The sequence below is a fragment of the Wolffia australiana genome, chromosome 3 (assembly GCF_029677425.1).
Source record: "Wolffia australiana isolate 7733 chromosome 3, ASM2967742v1".
NCBI lineage: Eukaryota > Viridiplantae > Streptophyta > Magnoliopsida > Alismatales > Araceae > Wolffia > Wolffia australiana.
In genome coordinates, this window is record NC_135837.1 from 10,072,948 (window position 1) to 10,100,238 (window position 27,291).

A 27,291-nucleotide genomic window follows, 5' to 3' on the forward strand; every position below is an offset into this window, starting at 1 on the left:
TATGGATTGTAGTGGGTCCAAAGACAAACCTACCCTCAAAATTTGGGCGCAATCTAACGGCTAGATCTTATGATGTCGTCATTTAATAGGAAATTAATCTCAACCATTACATCATTTATCTCTCCTCCACGTAAGCATCAGCTAGGGATAAATGTCACATTATGACTCGCCAGAACAATCTCCTCATTTTCTCCACCTTCGAATCGCATGCTGCCACGTTCTTGCGCTGAAAAAAATGCATCAAGTTTTGTGCTACGAAAAGAATCAAAAATACCTTTTGTGTGGCTGAGATTGTGCCACATCATCCTGCGTCTCCTATGTTCTGATAAAAACAAATCGGTAAGCTTACCTCTATTCAATGCATGAGGTGTTGGTTTCCACGTGCAATCAATGCACACGGCTAATTGATTGTGCGTACGAGGAATATTCTCGCTTTATAAATGCACGTGGAGATGGATTATCCGTGTGCATTTATTACAAAAAAAAAGACAATCAAAAAACAAAACTTACCTTTTTCCTCGCCGCCCGTGCTAATTGTTCATTTCGAGTAATGATTTGCTCATTATAGCATCGCGCATTACAATGCCATAATGAGCCAACAATGCGCTTGTTTAACACATCCAATCATTTGCCCAAATTTTCAGGCCAATGATGTGGATGCCATGAGTTTCATAAATAAAAAATTATTGTAAAATAAATAATTCATAAAATATATTCTTTTAATTTAAAATTCATCTATTGGTTAAATAATGGTTAAAAAATTATAAACAAAAATGGAACAATTCCATAAAAATTACTAAAACCCTCAAAGACCTCTAGCCAAGTAGTTTATGCCCTATAAAAAAAATTTCTTCAATGCACCAAGGTTACATACCAAGTACAATTTATTAAAAATTAAATAATCATAAAATCACAGTGCAAGTCATTTATGTCCATTTATGTATGATAACATGCAAATATGGCAATAAAGCACATAAATTTAATGTAATATATATCAATTTAATACTATAATTTATAAGTTTTCAACTCCCAAGTCTTGATCCTCATATTTTTTTTAGGATCAGGCATTTTTCAACACAAACAAGAGTTGAGATTGTGTAAAAACTTCAATAAACTTACATTAAACAAGTTGCGCAATCTGGATTATGAAATATCCCTTCTGAGAATTACTCAACTCTCAATAATTCTACAACTCTTTAAGAATTACCATCTTCTCGTTCCTATAAATTTCTGCACATGTGAAACTATAGAATATTCATCAGTAATACAATTACGTGACTTCAAAGAAATCGAGTTTAATAAAAAATAATTATAATGTGTAAAATTAGAATTTATAGTTAGTGCATAAAGATTTAGTTAACTCCAGTGATAGCATATAAATTCTAACTGAATACTATCAAAAACATCTAAAATATATGGAAATATTCATCAATTTATCATGTTATCCGTGGGACAATCTTTCCCCACCAGCCACCTTCACAAGTGTATCTGCCTCCGCAAGAGTACGCTTTGGGTTATCCATTTTTGTTGGCACAACCGCCTTACGTGCATCACACGCCACCTTTGTCACTGGTGTCAGTGTGATCATATTGGCCTTTGACCCGTTACTCTACTTATGACCCACATGGGAATGGATACCCATATGTGTCCACATACTAACACCACCTTATGGGACACCACTAGCGCCCTTGACCCTACCGAAGTACCCTACGCCTTAAGCATAGACCTACGCATTGGCACACGGGAAACACTATTCCCCCACAGCCCCCCGAACAATGCATGCCCTGTATGCCCAAGCTTAGATCCACGCACTGCCATGCGGCCAGCAGGCTCCTCTTGCACCATATCCTTATGGGGTGCCTCATGGACCCGTGGCACAACACCGTTTTCACCCCTAGTCCAATTTGGGTAGTATGCCTCACGGCCACCACTATTGCTCCTCCCTCAGATTGCGCCTAAAGTACATCAGACTAGGTGGCACTCGGATCATACAGGACCTTGGATCTTGACCCAACCTTGGACCTTGAAGCTTGCTCTGGATACCTTGGAATTTTTACATGACCCCGACACTCTAAGACGATATGCAAGGGATGACTCTAGGTGCCACTAGGGATGCCTCTCGCGCTAGGATTCACACAAGTGTCAGGCGGAATGATTTGATCTACCAGACATGATCCCACCGTTGTCATTCTTCCACCATAGTCACAGTAGACCTGCCATCTCTAGCGCCCCTACACAAGGTTACCAGGCTACACTAACACTTGCTTTTGTGACCAGATTCCCGAGCCTCACTCTTGCAAAAGCTCCCTGAGCCTTGAAGGGCCCTTCGTGGGCCACTAAGACTGCCCCCACGCGGGCCACTAAGACTGCCCCCATGCGGGCTTTCCCTAAAGTATTTTCGTGTGCTTCTACAATGAGGACCCTAAGTCCCAATCTTAATGAGTCCCTATTGTCCCTTTACGAGCCACTAAGACCACCCCCACATGGTCTTGTCCTAGTGTACCTTCGAGTTCTTCAGTGATGACTGATAAGCCTAACAACGCACGTAATTTTGTCGTTGATTTCACGTTTCGACTTATATAATAAAATTTATAATTTCCCTTAATCACTAAATATAGAGAATATAGAGCAAGCAAGGGGTCGAACCATAGGGAGGCAACAAATAAGAATTTCTATCCAATTTCAATGAATTAATTCAAAGATGAATTAATTTTGCAATTAATAGTCTTAATCATGCTTAATAAAATTCTTTAATTTATTTAAATATTTCGGTCAGAAAACTCAAGATAGGAATATTTTAATTTTAAGGTCAGATTAATTCAGACGATTAATTTCCCAATTATTATAAAGTTTTAAAACAATTTTTATGAATTAAAATTGGGAATTATATAATCAAGAAAGGGATTTTTAAATTGGAATTCAAGATGGATGAATTTTCGAATCAAATTTTATTTTTAGGTTTTTTATATATTGAATTAATTTATACACAAATTAACCTAGAGAGAAAAAGTGAAGAATTTGGGGGAAAATATGAAATCCAACCCTAAATTAAAAATCTAATGATGCAGAAATGTTCTAAATTGATTTAGAATTAAGGATAAAAAATCAGATCTTGAATCACAATCAAAATGAAGTGCTAATTTCATTCAAAACAAACTTCTAGGGCACGTATATTTCGCCCATGCCTCGGCGTTTTAGAATCGTTCAAGAAGATGATTGAAATACAAATATGAAACTTACAATTTTGAGTGCAGAAGCAAGATCTGTTGACTTCAAGAACCCCTCTTGTGTCCTTCCTGGCCAATTGCTTGGGAAGAGCCTCCAAAAGTATTTTTTGGCCTTTTCCAGACCTCTATTTAAAGATCCAACCATCTGGATTGTAGAGGGAGAAAAGACGAACCTACCCTCAAAATTTCAGCCCAATCGGACGTCTAGATCTCAAGATATCAAGGTTTAAGTGAGGAAAAATCTGGGCCGTTGGATCTCTTTTATCTTCTAAAAAACTAGGTTCTTTCTATTGGCTGCCATTGATTTTCTCTTTTTCCCCATCCTCGGATCACGTGTCGACACGTCGTTGTCCGCGTTGAATGTCCGCAATGATTGGAAACTAATCATTCTCTTTAAACGGCTATGAAGACGCCACGTCACCTTGAAAGCTTTAAAAAAAAAAAGACAAAAGCCACTTTTCATTTTGTTAGAATTTTAATAATGTAGTCGATAGCCGCAATTTTTGACCCGTCCTATAAAAAAAAGGCAGTGAGCATACCGTTTTAGTTTTTCTATTTTTTACGGCGTCGATTTCCGCGTGTATGCGGAAAATCGACGCTGTAAAGCGTTGATTCCAAAAATGTCGGTCGCCGCGTGTGTTAATTGCACGCGACAACGTGACACCGCATGCACGCTGCGCACGTGCATGTCGGTGGGCATATAAAAAATAATAATATCTCTCTCTTATTATTTAATAATAATTATCCACTCATTCGCCTGAATTTCGGGCGAATGACGTGGATGCCCTTTAATATATATAAATACATTATAAAATGCCAAATATATTAAATATGTATTATTTAAATATATAAAAATAAATTCTTGGCTATATAAAGGTCAAAACATTATATAAAAATATGGAAAAATTCCATAAAAATCATGAAAACACTTACCAACCTTTAGCCAAGTATTTAAAGCCCTGTAAAAAATATTTCTTCACTGAAATAAGGTTAAATTCCATGTAAATAATGGTAAAAAATTAGAAATAATAGTAAAATGAAAGTGTAAGTGATTTACCTTTATTTTAATATGACAACATGCAAATATAGTCATTAAAACACATAAATATAATGTAAAATTCATTAATTAATCATGTTAATTTGCATGTTATCAATGACGCCACTAATCCCTGCTCCTACGGAGGTTCCTTGATAAGTCCCAATTTAGGGTTTTATGTCGTTGTGTTGTTTCAGACTTAACCAATAATATTTATGAAAATTTCCACTTCAATACTGTTTTTTTCATATAGGGAAAGTAAGGGGTCGATCCATATAGAGGCAGAAATTAAATTTCATAATTTTTCTCAATCTAGGAAATAAGTTTAAGAGTAAGAAATATAACTTGTGAGATTTTTATGGATTTATAGTCAATTTATATAATTCATATCATTTAAATTTAAGCAGAAATACAAAGAAAAACAAAAAAATAATTTAAAATAATTTTCAAGCTTTTAATTAACACTTGAAAGAGAAAATAAATATTTTATGAATTTTCTGGAATTTAATTAAAACTGAAAATATCTAGAACTATTAAAAATGAGAGTTCAATATTTTTTTAGAATCTTTGTAGATGTTAAAATCACTAAAAATTGATTCTATTGATTTTAGGGATTTTTCTGATTTTGTTTTAAAAAAATTTAATGTAGAAAATAACTATTCGTAATGTTTTTCCTAGTGTTTCTTTTCTGATTTTTAAATGCATTAAATAAGGAAAATACCTTTTTCCAGCGACCGCCACTACCATTTCCACTCAAAACACTTATTTCCCTTATTTCTCTCTCTAGAATCAACTCTGTCTCTCTTTAAACCCATATCCCTAGTTCATTCCCTGAAAATTTCATAAAAAATCTCCTTCATTTGCACCTTCAAATTCCATCTCAAACTAGGTTCTGAAATAAGCCTTGTCCTTCTGGACAACTATTTCTAGAGGACATCCATAATGAGATGAAATGAGGGAGAAAAAGAGTATTTATACATTTAAGAACTACTAAAATACCCCTTTGGGCTTTTTCTATTCTCTTTTCTTGCCATTTTGCCTCTTTTTCTCCATTCGTTGAGAGCTTTGCCTTGTAATTTCCAGCTTGTTTATTTTCTAAAGTGTTTGAAGGCCCAACATGTAAGTTTTGGTCATGGCCCGAGCCCCTCTTATTTCTCTCTTAGAAGCCCACACCATTTCTTCATTTCAGCCCATTTTGATAATCATTAAGCTCCCAAAAATTCTCCAATTCCCTAAGAATTTTATCTTCTAACTTCTGTAAATTCTTTTACTTTTGGAGCTATTATATACTCATTAGTAATAAAACTTCTTGACATCACAAAAGTCAATAAACATTAGTGAAAAATAACCATAATGTGCAAAAGTTGGAATTTCTAGCTAATGCATAAATATTTGGTTAATTCAAATGATAACATGATAAATTATAAATCAATATGCAATTATGGAATGTATGGAATTATAAATGCAATTATCATGTTATCACTCCACAACCTCCTACTGCCCTGGAAAGGGCTCTCGAGATTGCCCCCACGTGGGCTTATTGTAGGGTTCTAGAGGCCTAGATCTGGGTGAAGAAAACAAAACGATCTGCATGAGAAGACAAGCGAAATCGTACGACATCAATAAAAACTATTGAAACAAAGTACCTTTGCACAGATCACATCCCTGATTTCTTGGATCTCAGAGCAAGAAAAGTCGAGCTGCTCAAGTGTGTAACCTCTAGACTTTTCCATACGGTCCTCGGTATTTTGGATCTCATCCTCGGTAAGGAGCCGCATTCAACCTTCGTCGTCATCATTACGCTGTCCTGATTGCATCGAGAGTGGGAGGAGACATGGGGAGAGGGGAAAAGAAGGGGAAGGCACATGGAGAATTCTGGCTTGGGTGAGTTTTGTTCAAGGCCTTCCCCTATTTATATTAAATGAGTATTTTTTATAAGAACCCCCAAACTTAAAAATATCTTCTGACGTTCAAAAGACAATTTGTGTGTGCTCATGTATCAATCACTCTAGTTAACAACTCTAGTGGCCCAATAACCTTTGTTGTCCTCTTAAATTAATTAACAATATCAACATATAAAATAATTAATGCTGGATCGATTTAACTCAATCTATAGATTGAGTCTCCAACACATAGGGTGCCAAGCTACACCTCGTACTCTAAAAGATACAAAGGAGTATGTATCTACTCACCCTTGGAACTTGTTTGTCATCAAATACCATGTATGTATACTCTCTCATCCACTTTACCCTCCTAGTACAACTTAGCTTATGGTTAACTATCAAACCCTAATCTGTCATCCAAGTTAGTATTGATGCACTTGGAAATAATCAAAGAACTTTTGTCCCGATATTTCACTGCCTTGGCCGAGGAATTCATCGCATCGCCTTCCTTGAGCTGTCACCTCTTATACCGAGGGTGGACGTTCAATCTTGACTACTCAATTGTCTTCATGAACTTCTTGATGCACCCAAACTAAGACCGTTTATAATCCCATGATTAGAGACTCGTTGGCCATAGTCAAAGTACAACTGTCCCCAAGGCGTCTTTGGTGTTTTAGATCTAAGGACCACTTACACAACCATGGCGTGAGTCAACCTGATTGACAGTTAGTTATAATACCAGTCAGGGATTCGTAAGGATTAATTTAGTGAATTCCTTTCACTAAAGAGCACCCACTATCTATCCTTAGCATCTCCACACTAATAGCTACGGGACCGGCCATACTCATCATATGAATGAGGCTAGATAATACTATTTTATATGGATACTTAGATCTCATTATCATGTTTCCTTCGAATAGGAATGTTTAGAACACATGCTTAAAGACTAGTGATCTCCATATTATGAGCTCATCATAACTCACTAAGTCCTATGATGTATTCATGTGCTTCATTTTAAGCACCACACGTGCACTATAATGAATATGTTCTTTTAATGAACATGGAACAAGTTGTGGAATGTGTGATTTGGTATCGGCCACACATATTTCCATCACTAATCGTACAGCACTAACGCATGCTTCAGCGACAAGATTCCCCATTCCCCTCTAACGGAGGCTCCTTGATTCCCTACTGCCACACCATGGGCATTAGAGATTGCATCGACGTGGCCTTGTCCTACTACACCATCGCGTTCATTTGTGATGAGCTCTACGAGCCCCAATCCTTCATAGCTGGCCCCTACTCTGACTGTTCCACAATTGGCCTAACAACTTGCCCTATTACCAACACTATCATCGGCTCCGCAATCTGCCACTCCTATAGCCTCAGTTTGGGCCCCCGAGGCCATCCACGCACGAGCCTCACCAACACACTATCATGTCACTCTACAACGATACCCCCGAACATGGGGCTCTTTACATGGGGATTAACTTTACATGCTGCACCTTTGCATGGGGCTCTTGATGGTATTTTTGGGATTAGGGGAGTAACTTTACGACTTGGGATCTTATCAACCCGAAAGCTGAATTCACCTCCAAATTGATGGTCAGCCACCCTAGGGACATGTCATATGTGAGATTGTTTTCAGCCAAATACCATGTAAGCCTTCCAAACCCACACCCTTAGTCATGCATTTTAGGCTCTTACATTATGGATTTGCATTCGCACATCATGTGAGCGAGTTATATCATAACATTCATGCATGCAATGCATTCCAGCATGGTTGTGGATAGGTATGAACTTGTTGCCGATTTACATAGACGCCTAGTTAGTTACTATAAGGGCAACTTGGTTGTGGATAGGTTGAGGCTTGAGAGATATTCTCCACAGATCGCAAGCTCCACGCTCGTAGTGTCAAGCATTTCTCAATAGTTCGAATGGTTGGGAAGACTGCCTATGTTGTGAGTATCCCAACAATTGGGGGATATGTTGCATCATTAATGTGCTGAGCCTTGAGTCTTACCATCGCATGCCGCCTCTTTTCTTCATCAAATAGCCATCCCCTTCTTGCCCCAATAGTCTACATATAGTTGTGAGCGAGTTTGCTAGTTCACTTTCCCCATTTTACGCCTGACTTAGGCATGAGAGAGTAGAGGAGGCACTAGGGGATATAATTAATGTTACAGGGAAAGGTGGTGCATCATGACTCTTGGATAATAGAAGATGAGCTCCGATAGCTCCGTCCAGGTTACCTTCCCTCGAGATGATGTAGCTGGTCCCAAGCTCGACAGAGCCGAGCTTCCCACCTTGGGAGAATGATGGGGGACCTTGCGAGAACTTCAATAATCCTGTCTCTACTAGTTCGTCGAGTGAGGGATGGCGCGCCCAAAATCTGGCCTTCAAAGTACTCAGCTTAGTCAACAAGCCCAAAGATTTGACTTCATTTTTTTCTTATCCTTCTTATTTTGAAGGACTCATATGTGCGGCCAAGTACGTATTTGCATGGTTCTGTCCACACGTGTTTGGGCCTTTGCACACCTGTTTATGTGCAAGCGCTTGTGTGGGCATGTTTTTTTACCTCTCCCCTATTAGGGGGCCCTAGGACCCTTATTTGGGCCTTCTTCCCTTTATTTCTAAGGGCGAAGGCCCATATTTACCGCCTATATGAGGGAGGGGGAACCCATTGGAAGAGAATGATGAATAATTTTGGAAAAAATGTGATCCCCTTTTTTTCATTGTTTAGGTGTTTTCTTAGTTGTTTTTATGTTTTCCCAGTATTCACAAAACTGACATTGTGATTTTTGAGTTTGAAACATAAAATGTTGAGACCCAAATCCCACCGCCGCCAACAACGCCGACTTGGCCAGGGCAATTAGCCATCGCCCTCAAGTGGCTAGTAAGCTCACCTATGGTCACCTAGCCTGTAGTTGCCGCCGCTTGCTACTGCCCAGCCTGCGAGCACTTATGATTATGGCCACCATGCCCGTGTGCGTTGCCACTCGTGGTCATGGATTGCAATGGCTTGCTCAGGCTTGCTCGTTGGGAGCGCCGCTTGCCCAGGGTCGCTGCCCCTGGCCACCTGCGTCACTGCCCAACAGCCTGACCACGAGTCGGCCACTCAGCTGCCCAACTACCATGCCGTGCCGCCCGAGTGCCCAACTAACCCACGTGGTCGTGCAACCAACCCACGCTGCTGCCCAAACACCAAGCTGCCCCCCCGGCTGCTAGGTCGCTCATCACCAGACACTCCAGCCACTGGGCTGCCCGCTCGGCTACCAGGCTGCTTGCCAAACTGCGAGTCTGATCGCCAGGCCACCTGCCCAACATAACTTATGGTGCCTCCCTCTTACCTAATTCATGGTGTTTAGAAATTATCTAACTTACTTCATTATCGTTAACAATAATCCCATCTAGAGGATTGGACTTGATATAATTGTTCAAATAGTGTACCATGTTTCACACCATTGAAAAGCAGCAAACCTAACGGAGGAACTCAAGGTGAATAAACAACATGTCCTAAGACTTATACATCATTCACTAGGAAATCCCTCACTTCCGAATTCCTTTTTGAAAGTTGGTTTTCGCAGATAATAAACTTGATAGTAATGTGTGCAAATTTTCAAACACACATGGTCTCAATATCCTCCTTCAATGGACAAAGCAATTACCTATTATATTATTTGCCTTTATATATGAATGTACAGGCTTTACATGGGTATGCCTACTTGATATTAAAACTCAATTGTAGATCTTATTTGATTATTTACTAAATTTATTTTCAAAATTTTAATATGAATATAAATGAATCTGAGCGAAAAATACACACAATTATTGCGTTATGAAATTGATGATTTTTTAAGATATAGGGTATCATTTCTCATGTACCTTTACTCCTCAACAAATAGATTTGATAAAAAATCAAGGGGTCTAAACATTGAAATCAGTGCTCCAAAAAATGTATGGGAGACGCTATCTAAACCACCAGTCATCTTATTAATAGGTTACCATCTATTAATTTGACACTGATGCCAGACCATTTCATATGGAGATAAATGAGATGACATCCGCCAGTTGGAGTGATGGTAAATGGAGAGGGCAAGTGATAGGTGAAGATGGTGATTGGAGATAGCAAAAGTGGGAATCCCCTTTTAGGTAGTATGACTGCAGCTACATGTGGCAGTGTTTGGGAGCTTCGATGTTAGCAATGATCACAGTGGATGTAGATAATGGTGGTGTTTGGGAGGAAAATCAGTTGGGAAATTAATGGAGTTGATGATGGGAAAAGACAGTTGATACTAGGTACATGCTGCTTTTGGTGGGATCCTCAACTTGCTCCATGGAAAAGGAGGGAGAAAGCTAGGCGCAATGGTGGTAGTCCACAAGTGACTCCTAAAGTGAATATGTATTAATCATTTCACAGATGTCTACATCAATGAAGGTGGCTTCAAAATAATTTTGGATCAACTTTTTTTAGCCATAATAATAATAATAATTTATTATGAGAAAAAATAAATTCAAAATATCTGATCTGCTGAGTTATGCTACCTATTTTGTTTACCATTCGGTTTACCCTACCCATTCAACACAACTATGATATTTGGACTGTGTCCATCATTAGGAATTGGATAAGTTGGATTTTTTTTATCAAATGCATGTTTGATACTCAAAAGAGGTATAAATAATTTTCCCCTTAGAGGAGGAAAAAAAGCATATCAAAATTTTTTACTTTTCATCAGTTTTTGATATCATATTATAAGTACTGCTGAAAAAATGGAGAAGTGCCTAGAATCTCAGGGATCCATAATCAATGGGGATAAAGTCCAAATAAAAATACCCAAAATAAGAAAATCCTAATTATTTGTGATAAAAGTCTTTACACACTTCCATCATCTCAAAGAGGAGAAACATATTACATTAGAGACTAGTTGAGTAAATTTAATCAGCAAAACCAATGTCCTGAATTTAACTGTCTAATAGACAAAGAAATTGAAGCAGTGAACCTTGAACAAAGGATTTTGGGTAGATAAAATTAAAAAAACATAGGGATGTATGTATATATCTACAATTAATCATATGTAAAATTGCGAGATAAAGGTGTGTTACTAGCTAAAGGCTGTACACAACTTTGTTGCAAAGATTATCTTCAGTTCTGTGCTTCAATAAATATGAAGGCTACTTGGAGAATACTTGTCTATTTAGTGTCTAGTTTTATTGGACTTTACATGCATATGACATAAAGAATACATTTTGAATCAGAGAATTAGAAGAGAAAAAATATATATTTGGTTATGCCACATGGTTGTAATCAACAATCTACTGTAAAAGCTAGCATATCGGGGAATATTCATTAGTTTATAAGTGTTTTGGCACAATCATCAAGAGCTTGGTTTGGAAATTTTTCTACAGGAAAAAAGGTAACACTAACAGTGTAACTATGATCATGTATTCCTTTAAAATATGGTAATATAATGAAGGTTACCATTATACTAGTGTATGCAGATGACATAACTGTTACTTGTGATGAAAAGAAAGATATGAAAACCACAGGCCATCAATTGGCTCAAGAATCCAGTATGATGTTCATCACGAAATAAATTTATCTATTTCTCCGTCCAGTCTATATGAATGTAGTAATTTAAATACTAAATTCATTGTCTTGAAATATGTCTTAATATGTCTGAATCTCACCATAAACATCACTTTGTGAACATTTTGGGAATTTTTAACTAATTTTTTTTACTTCCATTTTTTGCCATTTAAATTACTGGCGAATATTTTTAAACCATTTAGATGCAAAACTTATTGAAGAAATTGGATGTAAATGATTGGGCTCGATCATCCTATGTGATTTTTTGGCCTATTTCTTGAGGCCAAATTACTCAAACTTTTTTTGCATAGAAAAGTGTCTGATTCAACTGAAAGATAAAGACTCAAGCTTAGGGACAGGAATTGTGGGATATATTCATGTTTTATCCGCAAAAACACGGTCCCGGTACAGCCAATTTAAGGGTTGTCCTCCTACACTAATCCAACTACACAGGATGACACCTGGGGGGTTTTATATATTAATTTTGATGTTCATAAGTGTTTATAGGCATGGAGAGAGCGTGAATTTCCCGATTACACACGGACCCCACTCGCCCCTGCCCATGATGAAATGAAAGAAGAAATACAAGAGTGATACCTAGGTAGTGTTCGGAGAAGGCCACTTGGCGCTCACAGCGTGTTTGTGTCCCTTAGTGATGGAGATTCATGGAGTAGGAGCAGTCCACCTGCATTCATCAAATGTGATCGTTGAGGTGCCCGACGAGTACTACAATTAGGCAAGAGGTTGAGCCGAGGGGCCATCATTCTAGTGCTCTATGAAATGCAGCACTCGAAGGGGCCATCATTCGATAGGGTAGAGTGCATGTGAAGAGCAAGCAAACCGAGGTTCTCAACGCGATGGCAAACGCGAACTGCCCAAGGGAGATCATGCCAAATGAAGTATACGGAGGATGGGGTTCGAGAGCATACTATATAGTTGGCAAGGGCATCCACCATCTACTTTCCTTCCCGCAACCGATAGCGGATGCTGATCAAGCGAGGGCAACACCGCATGATGCCATTCCATACGCTGTGGAGACGCCACTAAGAGCATGAGCTTGCACGAAGCATAGTGAGTAACAATTGTGAGTCTGATTTTATGACTACATTGTGGAGGTTTTCCTTCTCACAAAGGAGCAAGTAATCATGAATCGCCATAGTCTCGGCTGATGTGTTAGTTTGTACTCCATAAAAATATGAAAAAGTAAAAAAATACTCCGTGTGTGATTTTGGAGAATACCACCTCCTTCAGTCGGGCCTGGGTTCCCTTTTGCCGCACCATGCACATTCAGCTTTAGAATGCGTATTGGCGGAAAGGGCCAATGGACAATCTGCTGCCAAGTGGTGATAGGGGGTCAAAGTCACGGGAATGTTGCATGTGTGAAGAAGGTTGCGAGGAAGGGCAAAGCTGCGATGCATTGCTTTACTTGTCACATAATCTCTAGTGCCCCCACAGAAGTCCCTGCAAAACGAGAAGAATTTTTCCCTTTCCATATCTCCCATAGAAAGTAAGCTATGGCGATGTGTAGATAGGGGCTCTGCTTAGAGCATGTTGACAATATAAATACCTTGTGAAAACACTCGAACGGTGGTATAGGAGTTTGGATGCATAAGAGCGGGTGTCAGTGATGAGTAACTTGGCTCCAACACTCTATAGGAGTCTTAATATTGAAGAAAAGGTGTTCCATAGTCTCAATCTGAGGAGAGACGGGTGATAACACCCTGATTTCGGTCTTTATTTCATGTTATTAGCATGATTTCATGCGTTTAAAGAGCTTAAAATTGGGCTGTTATCATATATTTGCATGAAAATAATGTTTGCAAGTATTTTCTGATTTTCCCTAATTTTCTGTTAATTATATGAATTTGTAAGGATTTATTGAAGCTCGAAATAATTATTTTTGAATTAAAATGACATATTTAATATTTTGTTTCAGCATGTATCAGCATGGGAATGAATCAGGGAATTTTCTAGAATTTTCTAGAATTTTTTACGAATTTTAAGGATTTTTCTGGGATTTATTTCAAGAAGAAATGCATTTATTCTATTAAAAAAGGGCATATTTATAATAGAATACAATGTATTTACACAATTTCTGGACTTTTCGGGGCCTTTTTGCAACGTTTCGTTGCAAAAAGACCCTGAAAACAGCTCTCGGTCGCCACGGCAGGCGTAAAGATCCAATTTAAAATCATTCAGGGATTATTTGCAATTGCATTATTAATTTTAGAGAAAGTCGGAGGAGAGAGAGTGCTTGTTTTACACGAATATACACGAATATTTTTGGGCATATACACGAATATTTTTGGGCGGCGTTCGTTTACAATTGCTTGTTTTATTAAGGGCTTTCTTGAAAAAAAACGCAAAGAGCCTCCCGCCTTGTCGACGTGGCGCAACTTTAGCCGTTGGATAAAAATCCAACGGCAATCGCACATGTGTATGTGGCAGGAGGTAAGTTCACCGCCCATGCGGCGCATACAACTCGCGTGCACGGGCGGTGACGTGGCGACACACAAGTAGGCAAAGGAACGAAAAAACGCACGTGTGCGTGCGTATCAAAACGTACGCAAAATGCGCACTAACGAAAATTTAATTGTTTTGTACTCTCTCGTCAGGGGTACGTGGCGCGATGAGAGAGTGCCCGCCAAAGGAGTTGAAACACCGCAGCCAATGGGAAGTCGACACGTCATTGCGTGTATTAATAAATAAATCAATTTTAAATCCAATGGACTAAATTGGTTTAAAATTGATTTATTAATAACTTTTGATCCTGAAGTCCGATTGAGATGATTTTTTTATGGATTTGCTCGTCTTGATCCCCTCTTTCTATCTGTATGGTTAGATCATTCAGATCTAGCCTACATTGATAGATAAAAATTAATTACTAAACGGGGGTAAAATGGTGATTTTTACCATGTGACCTAGGTATAAAAGCTGAATTTCGAGAGGAGGGGCTCATTCTGGAGGGTGCTTCATCACAGCTGCAAGACAGAGAGGAGTCCCAGCCTGGATCAACAGTTTTGGTATTTTTTTCTTTCATTGTATTCAAACTTTTGTTCATTTTGAATGAAATAGGTTAAGTTGTTTGTTTCTTCATCTCCATTCTAGTCTGAACTTCTAAATCGCTTGGCTTGAGCGGCATGTACAAGCCCTGATTAGGATTGAGAGGAGAAATTGAGAAATTTTACCTGGGCATTCAATTGCATTACAAAAAAAATTATAAAAAAATTTAGTTTTAATTCTTAGAATTCTCAATTTCCCCATTTTAGTTCTGAATTATCAATCTGCAAAAATCAACCCAACTCATTTTAAGAACCCTCTTTCAACCTCTCTAAATGACTTCTTGGATCCTTTAATTAGGATCAAAGAAGGAAATTTAGAGCCCTTAATTCTTCTAGTCTTCTCATCTCTTCTATCCCCCTCTCTAAATTCTCACTTAATTAGGGTGACTTGATCCTCATTGAAGATCAAATTCACTCTAATTAGGATCTAAAACACAAAAAAATAAAATCAAATTGAAATTCCTACTTGCCTCCCTTGGACGACACTCATACTTATCACTATACATATTAAGTAGAGTTTTATAAATTTTATTGCATAAGCCAAAAATTCACAACGACAAGGGCTAAAAAACTCGCGTAATTTTCACCCCTATTTTCGGCTTATCAACGGGGCAGCAATGGCAGCGCAAACAGAGTGAGAAACCAATACAAGTCACCCGATCAACAATAGGGAGGCCACATTGCATGAGCCTACAAAGGAAGAATGAGACGCAGGTATGAATCGTCGGATGCCAGATGTAGTGACTCCATGTTTGTGTAGAGAATCTCTCTCTGTAATGATCCCAATAGGAATGGCAAGAAAATTTCCATTAAGCGTGTGTGTTCAAATAGGTTGATTGAGTGAGGTCCCTACGGTAGTAGCCATAGTTTGCATTAAGGCACATAACAAGAGAACATGCTGCTCTCATATGTATTGTGTGTTCCCCAGGGATATTAAAGGAGAATTAATAGTGTCAAAACCTAGATCTGAAAATACATTAATATCCCCATCCATTAACACTACTTTTTCCTTCATTTTGCATCATTTTCCATATCTATCAGCCAATTTTCCTCATTTTTGTCCTACTATAACTCAAATGGACTCACTCTAAGGCATGCATTCTATCTCTAGAATGATAAACAATAAATCATATTTATTATTTTCATTCTATGCACATTTTCATTTATTATTCAGATATTTTCACTATCTTTATAACAAGGGCAACAAATAAGGTCTTTCTTGCTCAATCATCTTGAGCAACTTGTGGCCTATTTTGATCTGAACTATTGTAATTTGTTAAAAAAAATACGTAGGTCTTTGTCAAAATACATTCCTTCATCCCATAAGATATTTTCCATATCTGTAGTCTACTCACCACCAATAGGAGTGTGGCCTCCACCTGGTTGACATTCAGGCAAGGATTTTCACACATTAATTCAGTTAGCTCATTAAAGAGTGCCCTTTATCCCACTCTAGCATATTGACACACATGGTTGGGAATGAATCATCTTCTATATATGAGTAGGGGAAAATAGTGAAGCTCTATTAAGATTTTTCTTCTAAATTTATAATACCTGATGAAAAAGAATATTTAGGATATATCTTTGAAGAAAAGGGATCAGGGATCTATAACCTTATCATAATTCACTAATTAGTGTGTATATTTTTTTAACCCAGCGTAAATGCTATGGATGAACAATATTGAACCCATTTATTTCAATCAACTGTGAGGAGACATAAAAGCATGATAATATAGAAGTCGATACTACTCTATCATTAAATAAGTGTATTTAACACATTGATTAATTAAGCATGGATTGATTTATCATTGTTGAAAGGTTCAGTTGCCAACGCATGAGTTGCCATGCAATGCGAGTTTGAGAAGGTACAAATAATTGTATCAACCCTTTCACATAACCTCCTTTTCAAGGGTTACCCTTAAGCTATAATCCTTCAGTGGAATGTCACTCATACAACCCCAAAAGCATGGTAAATTGAAAAGCGCAAAATCATAACCTTGATAGTTGGGGAAACTCCTCCTTTTGGTCAATTTCATAATTGTGGACTTCCTGGTATTATGTATAATATAAAATTGTATTCAAAATAAGCATTTTTCACCTTTGGTGCACAATTGTGATATCAATCAACATAAGAACACAATACGTTTTTGGGACTTGATGGTGCTATTCTATCTGGTGATTTTGATGTCGTTCTTGAGCAACTAATGGCTAGGAATTTTAAGGATATATGTTAAAGGATAACTAATCACTTTAGTTTGATCTCAGCATAGTTCATCCTTCATTGGATATATCTTTGGCTCATTAAAATCATTGCAAATTGATAATAGTAAACATCATTTGTACTAGTAAAAGCCTAACAAACTTTGGAATGTGTGATTATCTTGCATAGAATATATAATTCTATCATGTCAATAATCAGCTAGATTACAAAAAAACTGAAGTGCCAATCTCACGTAGAGATGGGCAATGGACTTAAATGATATTTGCTTATATAAGATTTGGATTTCTATGATTTTTAACAGATTTAAACCAAGTTACCTATGCTGATATGAACTGCATCATTTTACATCTATCTACCCAATATCGGTGGGCGTTAGTTTAGGGATTGATAAAATGTGATTTGCAATATTACTCTCATATATACTACATTTTTTCATTAAAACGAGTCTAATAGCATGTTATCATACTAAAAATAAAACAAATTTATGTTTTGCGAATTTTCCTGATTTTTACTATTTTCTAGAATTTTATAGAAATTATTTTGTGGAGAACATAAATGATAACCCAGAAATAAGTGGTGAACTATCCAATTTTTGTCCCTTATCGTTGTGAATTTCAGATTATGCAATAAAATTAATAAATCCCTAAACATAAGATGTATAATGATAAGTGCAGGGGTCATCCAAAGGATACTAGTGAGGCAATTAAATTATTGATCCAATTGAGCTATCTGGACCTAATTATATGAAGAATTTTGAAGGGAGAATAGAGGAGATGGGAAGAATAGAAGAATGGTAGATTCTGTAAATTGACTCTTTGATCCAATAGATGATCAAAGTAGTCAAATAGAAAGATTAAAATAAATTTTAGTGTTAATTTGTTTTCGGGGAACTCGGTATCCAAGTAGCTCACTAATATCACTTAACCTATTCTTACTTTATAAATTAAGATAACCCACTATTCGTTTTGTAATTTTTTTGTTCTTAATGTGCATGTGGACCAGTTAGCTCAATTCCACAATCACCCTTCTTTATCCTCGTAAGTGCTTGTACATGCCACTCAAGCCAAGCAGTTTACAAGTTCAGACTAAGATGACGAAGAGAAATCAACAATTTCATTAAAGATAATCCTCAAGTAAACTAAAATTTGATAGAATGAAGTAAACATACTAAATGCAGTTGAGACAGGCTTGTGCTCCTCTCTGTATTGCAGCTGTTAAAGAGCTTCCTCCAGAACGATCTACACAGTTCAAATTTTTATTTTTATACTTGGTTTAAATGGTAAAACCAATATTTTACCCCCGATAATTAATTAATTTGTATATATCAATGTAGGTGTGATCACATTTATTCAAAACTTATAGATAAAAAGAGTAGGTCAAGATGAGCAAGCCCATAAAATTTGAGTTCATTCTGACTTCAGGATTAAGAGTAGTTAATAAATGAATATTGACCAATCCTAGATGTTGGATCAATATTTCACTTATTTAATTCAAGTTTCAATGTATTCGCTGTTTGTGCTGATTTCTGATTGGCCAGTAAATTTTTTAGTAATTTTGGTGGGGTTTCCCTCGACGGGCCACGTAACCCCTGACTGAAAATAAGATAATATAATAAATAAATAAAATACATGTCGATTTTCTCTTACAAGTGTGTTTTTATCAACGACACTCACTCAGGTGTGGCCACGTCATCTCCTGTGTGTGCATCTTTCTATGCACAACAAGGGCAGTGCACTTAGATTCACCATATCCATCAAGATGAGCAACGACCAATGCCCTAAAATTGTCAGATTCTTTTTCCGACGAATGAGATCTTGCCACGCGGCACTGCTACATGACTCCTTTGCAATTTTTGTACTAATTACCTGAATTAGGAAAATAATTAGGGTGTTATCAATAAAGAAAAGGGCTCTAAAACTGCTCTCGGTAGTTTTTGCAAGCATAAATCTCCTATTTTATTCAAGTTTTTGGTATTTTAACTTGTTTTCGAAGAACATAGGGGTTTTCCTCGATTTTCTAGGTAAAATAGGAGTGGAGGGCATACATCCAAATACTTCTAGAGTGGAGGAAAATAAAATTTTGCAAAATCAAAGAATTTTTTCTGAAAATTTTGTGGATAGAGAGAATGCCAAAAGGGATCAAAGACCTTAGATTGATTTAGATTCTAGCCTTAATATCTGATGATCTAGCCGTCAGATTTAGCTCAAATTTTGAGGTCTATCTCTTCATTGTATCCATTTTCCATCTGTGCAGATGGATCAACGAGAAATGCCCCAAAATGAAAGAAAATTAAGGAGTACTTAGGGGAAAAAGTAATTGACTCATCCACTTCCCTAGCTATGAATCCTTAAATTTCCCTCTTTTTTCATTCTTGGCTGCTCACCCACAATCTACAATCAGAGGGAGCTCTCCTTAGATCAACTTGGGTCTTGGTATTTTATTTGATTTTTCATTTTCCATCTCGATTGATCTTTCTTTGTGTTCTCCTAAATGGAATGTGTAATTGGCTTGTCGACCACATATATTTCCATCAACCTATGATGAGCATGGCTCATTCGAAAACCATAAGTGCTGAAATACTAGGGAGAGATAGAGGTTTCTCTTTCGGGGAAAAAAAAATTTGGACCCTCTAGGCCCATGTATCAGAAAACTTAATGAGTCTAGCTGCCCAATAACCTTTATTGGCCTTCAAAACTAATTAGTTATATCACTATATAGATAAATTAATGTAGTATCGATTTAACCAAATTGGTAGGTTGTCTCTAACATGGGGGCCGCCATGCTACACCTCGTGCTCTAGACGATACAAAGGAGTGTGTATCGACTCACTCATGGAACCTGTTCATCATTGGTTACCATGTATGTATAATCCCTCATCAACTTGATGCTCCTTGGATGAATTATGGTGTGGTCAACTATCAAATCCTAATCGGTCATCCAAGTTAGTATTGATGCATTTGGAAATCATCAGATAACTCTTCTCTGATATTTCACTACCTTGTTCAAGGACTTTTGCATCGTCTTTATTGAGCTGTCCCCTTTTATACCAATAGTGGAAAATCCTATCTTGATCACTCAATCGTCTTTGCGAACTTCTTGACGCATCTGAACTAAGACTATTTAGAATCCCATGATTAGGGACATGTAGATCCTAATCAAAGTACAACTATCTATTTTCTAGATGTCTTTAATGACTTAGGTCTAAGGACCACTTACCCAACTGTTATGTGAATCAACTTGATTTACAGTTTAGTGTATACAATTCAGGGATTTTACGGATCATTTCAGTGAACTCTTTCCACTAAAGAACACCCGCTATCTACTCTTAGTGTCTCCGCACTAATGGCTATAGGAACGTCCATACTCATCATATGAGTGCGGCTAGATAGTGCTACTCTATCTACATACTTCGATGTCCTTCTTGTTGTATCCTTTGAATAGCAATATTTAAAACATATGCTTAAAATCTAATGATCGCCGTATTAAATCAGAACCTTTCACTCACTCGCTTGAGTCGGATTCCATCTTGGAGGATCGTTCATTCTTATGATCTCATCTAATTTACTAAGTCATATCATTTATTCATGGCCTTCATTATAAGCATCACACGTGCACTCTAATGAATATAATCAATTAATAAACATGGAATGTGATGTGCAATGTCTGGTTTGTTGTCGGCCACATATATATTTTCACTATTTAATAGATGAAGAATCAAATATAAAAGCCATTAGTTTTCATATTCCATACATTACTTTGTTGTTGGCATTTGTTTAATTTCCAAGAATCTCATATTGATTTTGACCTCTATAGATTAAATAGTTTATTATATGAGAAAAGTGAGATGTCTCACAATAACATATTAAGGTGAGAGTAATATAATCTCTAGGTTGATTCTAGTGCAACCAACCTAATAAAGTTTTTATTTAGAACTTTCAGGGACATAATTAAATAAACTATTGATTAGTTACATGACTGATACTTATGAAAATGGCTCATATGAACCACAATGACGTAATTACTGCACAGATGAAAGGGGAAAAAACAATGTGTATCAAGACTTGGTCTACTAAAATATGGCATGAGTGGTATGAATTAAAATAGAAGCCTGATAAACTATCATGTTTTCTCCAATGATGCAGTTTAGGTCAGATAACATCGCAGGTGAGCATACGACACAAGCATTGAAATGATAATGTAGTTACAGGCTCCCAGGTCTACCAACTTATCTCCCTATTTAATATGAAAATCGTTTTCTAGTATCATTATATTAGAAGTATAGAGAAATCCAAATTAAATACCCATTGGCGGATCAGACCAAGCGATCAATCTAGGCATTGAAAATTAAACTCTAGAAAAAATTAAAAATAGGAAACTATTTTTTAGGAAAGAGCTTAATCCCTAAGGGTAACTTTCTAATATTTCATTTAATGATTAATCGATAACATTTGACAATTAGAATTCATTTATTGAGGTAGTTATGTGATTGCAGGTAATTTCCAACGATCATTCTTTTTACGATTAATTAGTTATTAAATTTACACATATTTTTTTCTCAGATGAGATAAAAAATAAAGAATACTTAATTAATTTAATTTTTAGAAGACATGAATTTTCCTTTTTCTGGAGGGAAGTTCTATCAAGAACGATAAATGTTCAAATGCTTCTTCACGTCTTATTGCAGGTAAATACAAGCATCATCCATCCTTTTTTACACCTTGCATACACTGATATAAAATTTATACATGATTGTTTTACAGGGCATAATATGATCCATACTTGCAATCATACAGGCCATGTCCTTGTCAATTATTCCAGACCCTATCCTGTACCTATGTGGATAGCATTGTGATATTGAATGTAATTATATCATGTATCAGGTCATTATCTCCTCAACTCATTCATCATATAAGCTTGTTTTATAAAGAAAAGTAACCTGATGTATTCAACTTGAAGTTCACTTGAAATAGCACTTAATTCAGATGCATGCGTGTTTGTAATCCATAATCATAAATAACTGAGCTTCACCATACTTGGTAATTTAAGATGATGTTTTAGTTAGAAAAAAGTCGAGGAAGAAAATGGATTGAATACGAGTTTAGAGTTGTAGTATGACTTTTCCTATGAAAAAATGGTTACTGACACGTGCCTTCGTACAACTGACACGTGCCTTCGTACTAGGTTTTCAGGTTATCTAACATTACAAAGTAAAGGAGGTTCTTCGTTTAATTTCAGAAGACGGTTCCAATTGGGATGCCAAATCATTTTTATGTCCAGGTTATGCTCACTCTGCCACAAATTATTTCCCTCAATTATCATAATAATATTAATAATAATATTTTATTCACGAAGGAACTATTCTCATGTATTTCATTTTTTTGGAAAACAGAATTCTAGTTAAACTTTATGTATTCCATGCTCCTATTGACGGAAGCGCTGCCTTATTCGCAAAAATACCCAAGCATGTCCGAGACATGATGACCACTGATTATAAGGTTAATTTTCTAAAATCAATTCGTTATGTTTAAAGGAGAATTTTCTATAAGTATCTCGTCAACTAAATAACTTTCGTCTATGATTGCCAGCGCAAAATATAGAGTACACATGCATGGAGCCCTTTCTAGCAATGAGCGACATCAGAATTGGCAATGCGGATTGGAAGATCTTAGTACGAGAAATCTCTTTGTTCAATCCATTCGTCTGCAGATTTTGAGAAAGACTGTAATAAATATTATAAATCAAATGGATGAGATATCCTTAACTTTTGATATTCCAAGTGTTCTTATTATGACCCCTGTGGAGTCTTATTGGTGAGAGGTCCCGATCATGTAGAAAAACAACTTGAAGTGAACCAACAACGCCGTAATGATAAGATCTTACCAAGAGTTCTCTTTGTTCAGCCCTACAAAATCTATGCGGATATTCGGTATTGCCAAGATGAAATAAGCTAAAGTTAAGGGATCAGATATCCTTCCTATCTTTTGATATTTCAGATGTTATTTATGACCCAGTGGTCCACAAAAACTGAATAGCGCGTCGTGCATTCCAACTGTTGCGCTATTGTTATGGAGGCGGGGTCATTGTCATAGATACAAACAACATATAAATGTCCCCTCTATCTTAAAGATGAAGAAGTGGGAAATGATGATAAGATGCTCCTATTAATTGCGGTCTCTTTCTTCACTTCTACACCCCTCCGCGGGCCTACAACACTCGTAAGATAAGATACTCTATTGTAAAGAGATAATATATGCTTCCAAACTTATGAAGTTGTCGTTTTATGTCTCCCTTGTCGGCGGGGTTCAACTCTTGAATCCTAATCAACCAAAAGGCGTCCCTCTAATAGATACAAGCAACAGATATACGCGTACTGTCCTTTTTATGGCGTAGTGATCGTGCTCAAAAAAGAAGAAACTGACTCACTTGTCGAGGAGCCCGACCCTTGGATTCTCATCCACTAAAGGTTATCACTGACACGGATAAAAACAATTTAGCTACGTGTTCAATAGCAAATTGTAGAAGATGGGACAAAAGAGATGATGCTTGACAGACGTCGACACAGCTTGCCATCGAATCATCAGTTGTTCATAAGATTTCCCGGGCACAGGCTTTTCAAGCGGCGTAGGCGTCGCTGCTAAACCTACTCCGAACACGGCGGTTAAGGATGCGCAGGAGCTCCTCGCTGTTCACGCAGCGCGGTGTCTTGAACTGGCTTAGCGTGCCACCGTTACCTATGTAGTAAGCAAGGATCTCCTTAAATGTGCCCTTTTCAAGCACGCAGAGCTCGAGCGGGCCGATCGAGCCGCATCGCCTGGACACGACGTAGCCGTAGTCCGCGAAGGACAGGTCCATCGCTCGACAACACTCTCTCAGAGCGGAGTCGCTAACCTCGCCATCGATCTCCAGGAAGATGACGTAGTAGCCTGGCCAGTGGGCACCATCGCCGACGACGGCGCGGCTGGTGAAGTCGACCAGCTCCGCTCCTGACTTGGCCAGAAGGCCGGCCGTCTTCTCCACAGCCAGCTCGAGGTCTCTCTCCGTGCTCTTGTCCGTGTTCACCGCGAGCATCACGTTTCTCCGGCGTACGAAGCTTAGCTTAGGGGAGCTCTTGTGGAATCCCACCACCCTCACAACATCCCCAAGCCTGTACCTGTATAACCCTTATGAAAAAAAACGCAACGATAGTGAGAAATTTAGAGAACACCTAGTTCAAGCCAGGAAAATTGATTTGGGGGGTTTGCTGAAGTGTGAAAAATCTAGAAAAAATTGCATTATATGCATGTAGAATGATTGTATTGGAGTTTGCAGTAATTTGAACTTTTGTGGTTTATGATTTGATATCTGATTATACGCTGCGTAAACCTACCAAGGCCAAGGTAGAAAAGAGAGACGTCTGAAGAACGCGCAAGTAATTGAAGGGTAAGGAAAGAATGAAACCAGTGAAGGTTGTGACGACAAGCTCGTACTCCCTGTGCAGCTCCACCTCAGCGATAGTCACTGGTTCGTCGTCGTTGCTGTAACCAGAGCCATTAGAGCTTGTTCTCAAAGGGATGAACTCAAAGTAGGCGAAGGTGGGAACCAAGGTGAAGGTGACGCGCTCCGGCGGTTGAATGGGCTCGATGTTGGCCCCAATCCAGCACTCGGACGAGCCGTAATCGGCGCTCACGAAAGGCACATTACCCGCATAGTGCCTTAGCTTGGCCATATAAGGCAGCATGGACCCAGTCATGATGGAGAGAATATACTTGGCGTTGGGCCAGAGAGAAGGAACAAGCCCCCGCCATTGTCGCTCTTTAAGCTCTCTACATGCCGACTCTATCCTTAGCGCGAGGGCGGGGTCAGGGAAGACGACTCCGAGGATAGCTCTGCGTACTTCGGGGGAGGTAACTCTGATAGGGTTGACGTTCCCGGAACGAATGTCGGCGCAGATTTCTGGCCATAGCTCATCTAAAGCGGCGAAGCCTTGGATGACGCTGTAGGCGAAGGTCGATGTGATGAACTCGATGTTGTCGCAGTGGAAGAGGCCAAGCAGGAGGTGGCCGTAAGTGGTTTGCTTGTAGTCGCCACAGTGGATTATCTCCTGCGGACTGCAGGAGAAGGACTTTGTGGCTTGCTGCTTCGCCTTGAAGGCTTCGCTGGCGAAGACGTGCGTCGTTGCCGTGCCCACCGCGACTCCACCTTTAGTGAACCGCTGCGGATTGCCATAGATGAACTCCAGAACCCTGCCCCCTTCTCTAGTGGGGAAGGTTCTAATTAGACAGACAAAAATAGAGAGATTAGGTTATGGGTTTTTGAGATAAGCTTCTGGGTTCGCTAATTATTGACGAAAGATGCGGTCTTCGCTTGCACACCTGGCTCTGTAGGCGGCGCCGAGCTTGCAGATTTGGAGGGTTGTTTGGGCACTGAAGGACGTGAAGGGAATGTACTTGGGCCTCCCATCCGTGGTTCCAGAGCTGCATTTAAGCGTAAGAAGAACCATGAAACACAATATCCTCGTAAATCTGTAGATTTCTAACTCAGAGCCACGGTGCCTACTACCGAGGGTCTTAGTTTCCCCTTCAGCTAATCTCCAATACAGTGCTATTCTTCAACTCACCGAAAATTCCCCCTCAAAGATTGAGTGAGTTACCTGAGAGACAGGCAGGAGACGGGATCTCTTATGAGGATGGGACTGGTGTCGCCGTCGGCGATTCTCTGCAAATAAGGCTCGAATTCTGCGTGGGCAGCCAAGGGAACTCTGGAGCGGAAAAGCTCCTCTAGCTCCTTCAGCTGGAGATCTTCAATCGGTGGGTCTTCTCCAAGCCATATTTTCAAGTATTCTGTGACGGCGTTGGTTTTGATAATGCGCCTGAGAGTCTCTTTCTGCATCATCGCGGCTCTCTCCGCCACAAGGTCAAACCAGCCGATGACGTCGTCGTCCGGGCGGAGAGACGCTAAAGTTGAGGTTTTTCGGTCACTGGAGAAAGTAGGTTTTCCCTCACTAGCCTCGGTGGAGATGGTTTCTCCATTCGCCACCATTCTGTTGTGTTTCTAGACAGAGAAGGGGGAGATCTCACTTGGGGATGATGTGGAGAGGAGAGACCACCCTATTTATACTGATTTTATCTAAGGGTCGGCTTGTATCCTTCCGCACCTTGGCACTGTGTTCTTCGACGAATCAGATTCATGGCGAATCTTTCTTATTTTGTCGGCGAAAAGGTGACTGGTTCGTGAGATTTCCTAGCTGAGACTTGACTTGATCTTGGAATCTATATTTATCTCTTTTGCTCTCTCTGGGCATTTGAGTAATTGTTGGGTTTCAACAAACCGAGGCACATCAGCGAGAGGAACCCACTCTTGGGTTCAGCAAGCTTAAGGCATCGACTACGACAACGCGAGAATATACTGATCAGTTAACTGTGTCAGTTTTACCAATGGTGTTCATAAATTTTGGATCACTCTGGCATTTCATTCTTCCATTTCTCCCATTTTTGATTGTCTTATTTCCCCAACGGAACAAGAACTGCAACGAAAATATCTCGGCAACGTAGAGCCCGTCATGAATATTCCATTAAATGGATATGCAGAATAATATACTGAATTCACTCTCAAATGATGGTGAAAATAGACTTCAACAGGTTATCTACGGTGAGCCTTGGCCTTTCTTCCAAGGGCTCTTTGATTTTGACTGTTCACTTTCCAGAAATGCCAGGCTGTATTGGGAATTGCAGTTTCTGGGATGAATGCGTAAAAATTTAGGTCATAGACTATTATCCTTGACATATTGTATACTTCTTTCACTTCCACAGTACTAACAAGTTTAAATTATAAAAACTAGGCAATTGTAAACTCTGCTTCCATACGCCTGTCGCCTGATGCACTGCGCTGTCAACATCAAACTTCTTGTCATCAGATCAAATACAACGTGCGGGAAATGGGCAAGAGACAGATCACACAACTTTATTAATAAAGTTTCTTACATATGAATAATCAGATAGATGCTCCTTACCCGAGCAGGTCAAAATTTAAATAATCTAATGGTCCTGATGCACAGAGTTGTCAATATCAAACTTTATGTCATCAGATCAAAATGGCATGTGCATGAAATGAAGAAGAGTTCTAGGCAATATCACCAGGAGATTCGATCAGATTTACCGATTGCTTGGTCTATCTCTGGGGATGTCGACTCCCCACTCGATTTTAGGGGCAATGAATTGCAAAAAAATGCAAAGTCTGATCCTAATCCAAGCCATGCATTTTTACCAGTTAATTCTCCCTTTTTGATGGACAAATGTT

General features: G+C 38.5%; 1 protein-coding gene across 2 annotated transcripts; it reads right to left on the reverse strand.

Moving 5' to 3' along the window:
- Positions 1-23,498: 23,498 nt before the first annotated feature.
- On the reverse strand, positions 23,499-26,089 carry DFL2 (Auxin-responsive GH3 family protein). 2 transcript variants are annotated; one of them, XM_078572479.1, is made up of 4 exons: positions 25,646-26,089; positions 25,368-25,469; positions 24,454-25,250; positions 23,499-24,176 (listed from the first exon to the last, which is right to left on the reverse strand). In XM_078572479.1, exons 1-4 carry the CDS (start codon positions 26,032-26,034, stop codon positions 23,629-23,631), a joined length of 1,836 nt encoding a protein of 611 aa, XP_078428605.1. In that variant the 5' UTR covers positions 26,035-26,089; the 3' UTR covers positions 23,499-23,628. The 2 variants fall into 2 exon arrangements, with proteins under 2 accessions (XP_078428605.1, XP_078428604.1); XM_078572478.1 differs by having other exon boundaries at positions 24,454-25,265; positions 25,646-26,088.
- Between the last annotated feature and the right edge of the window lie 1,202 nt (positions 26,090-27,291).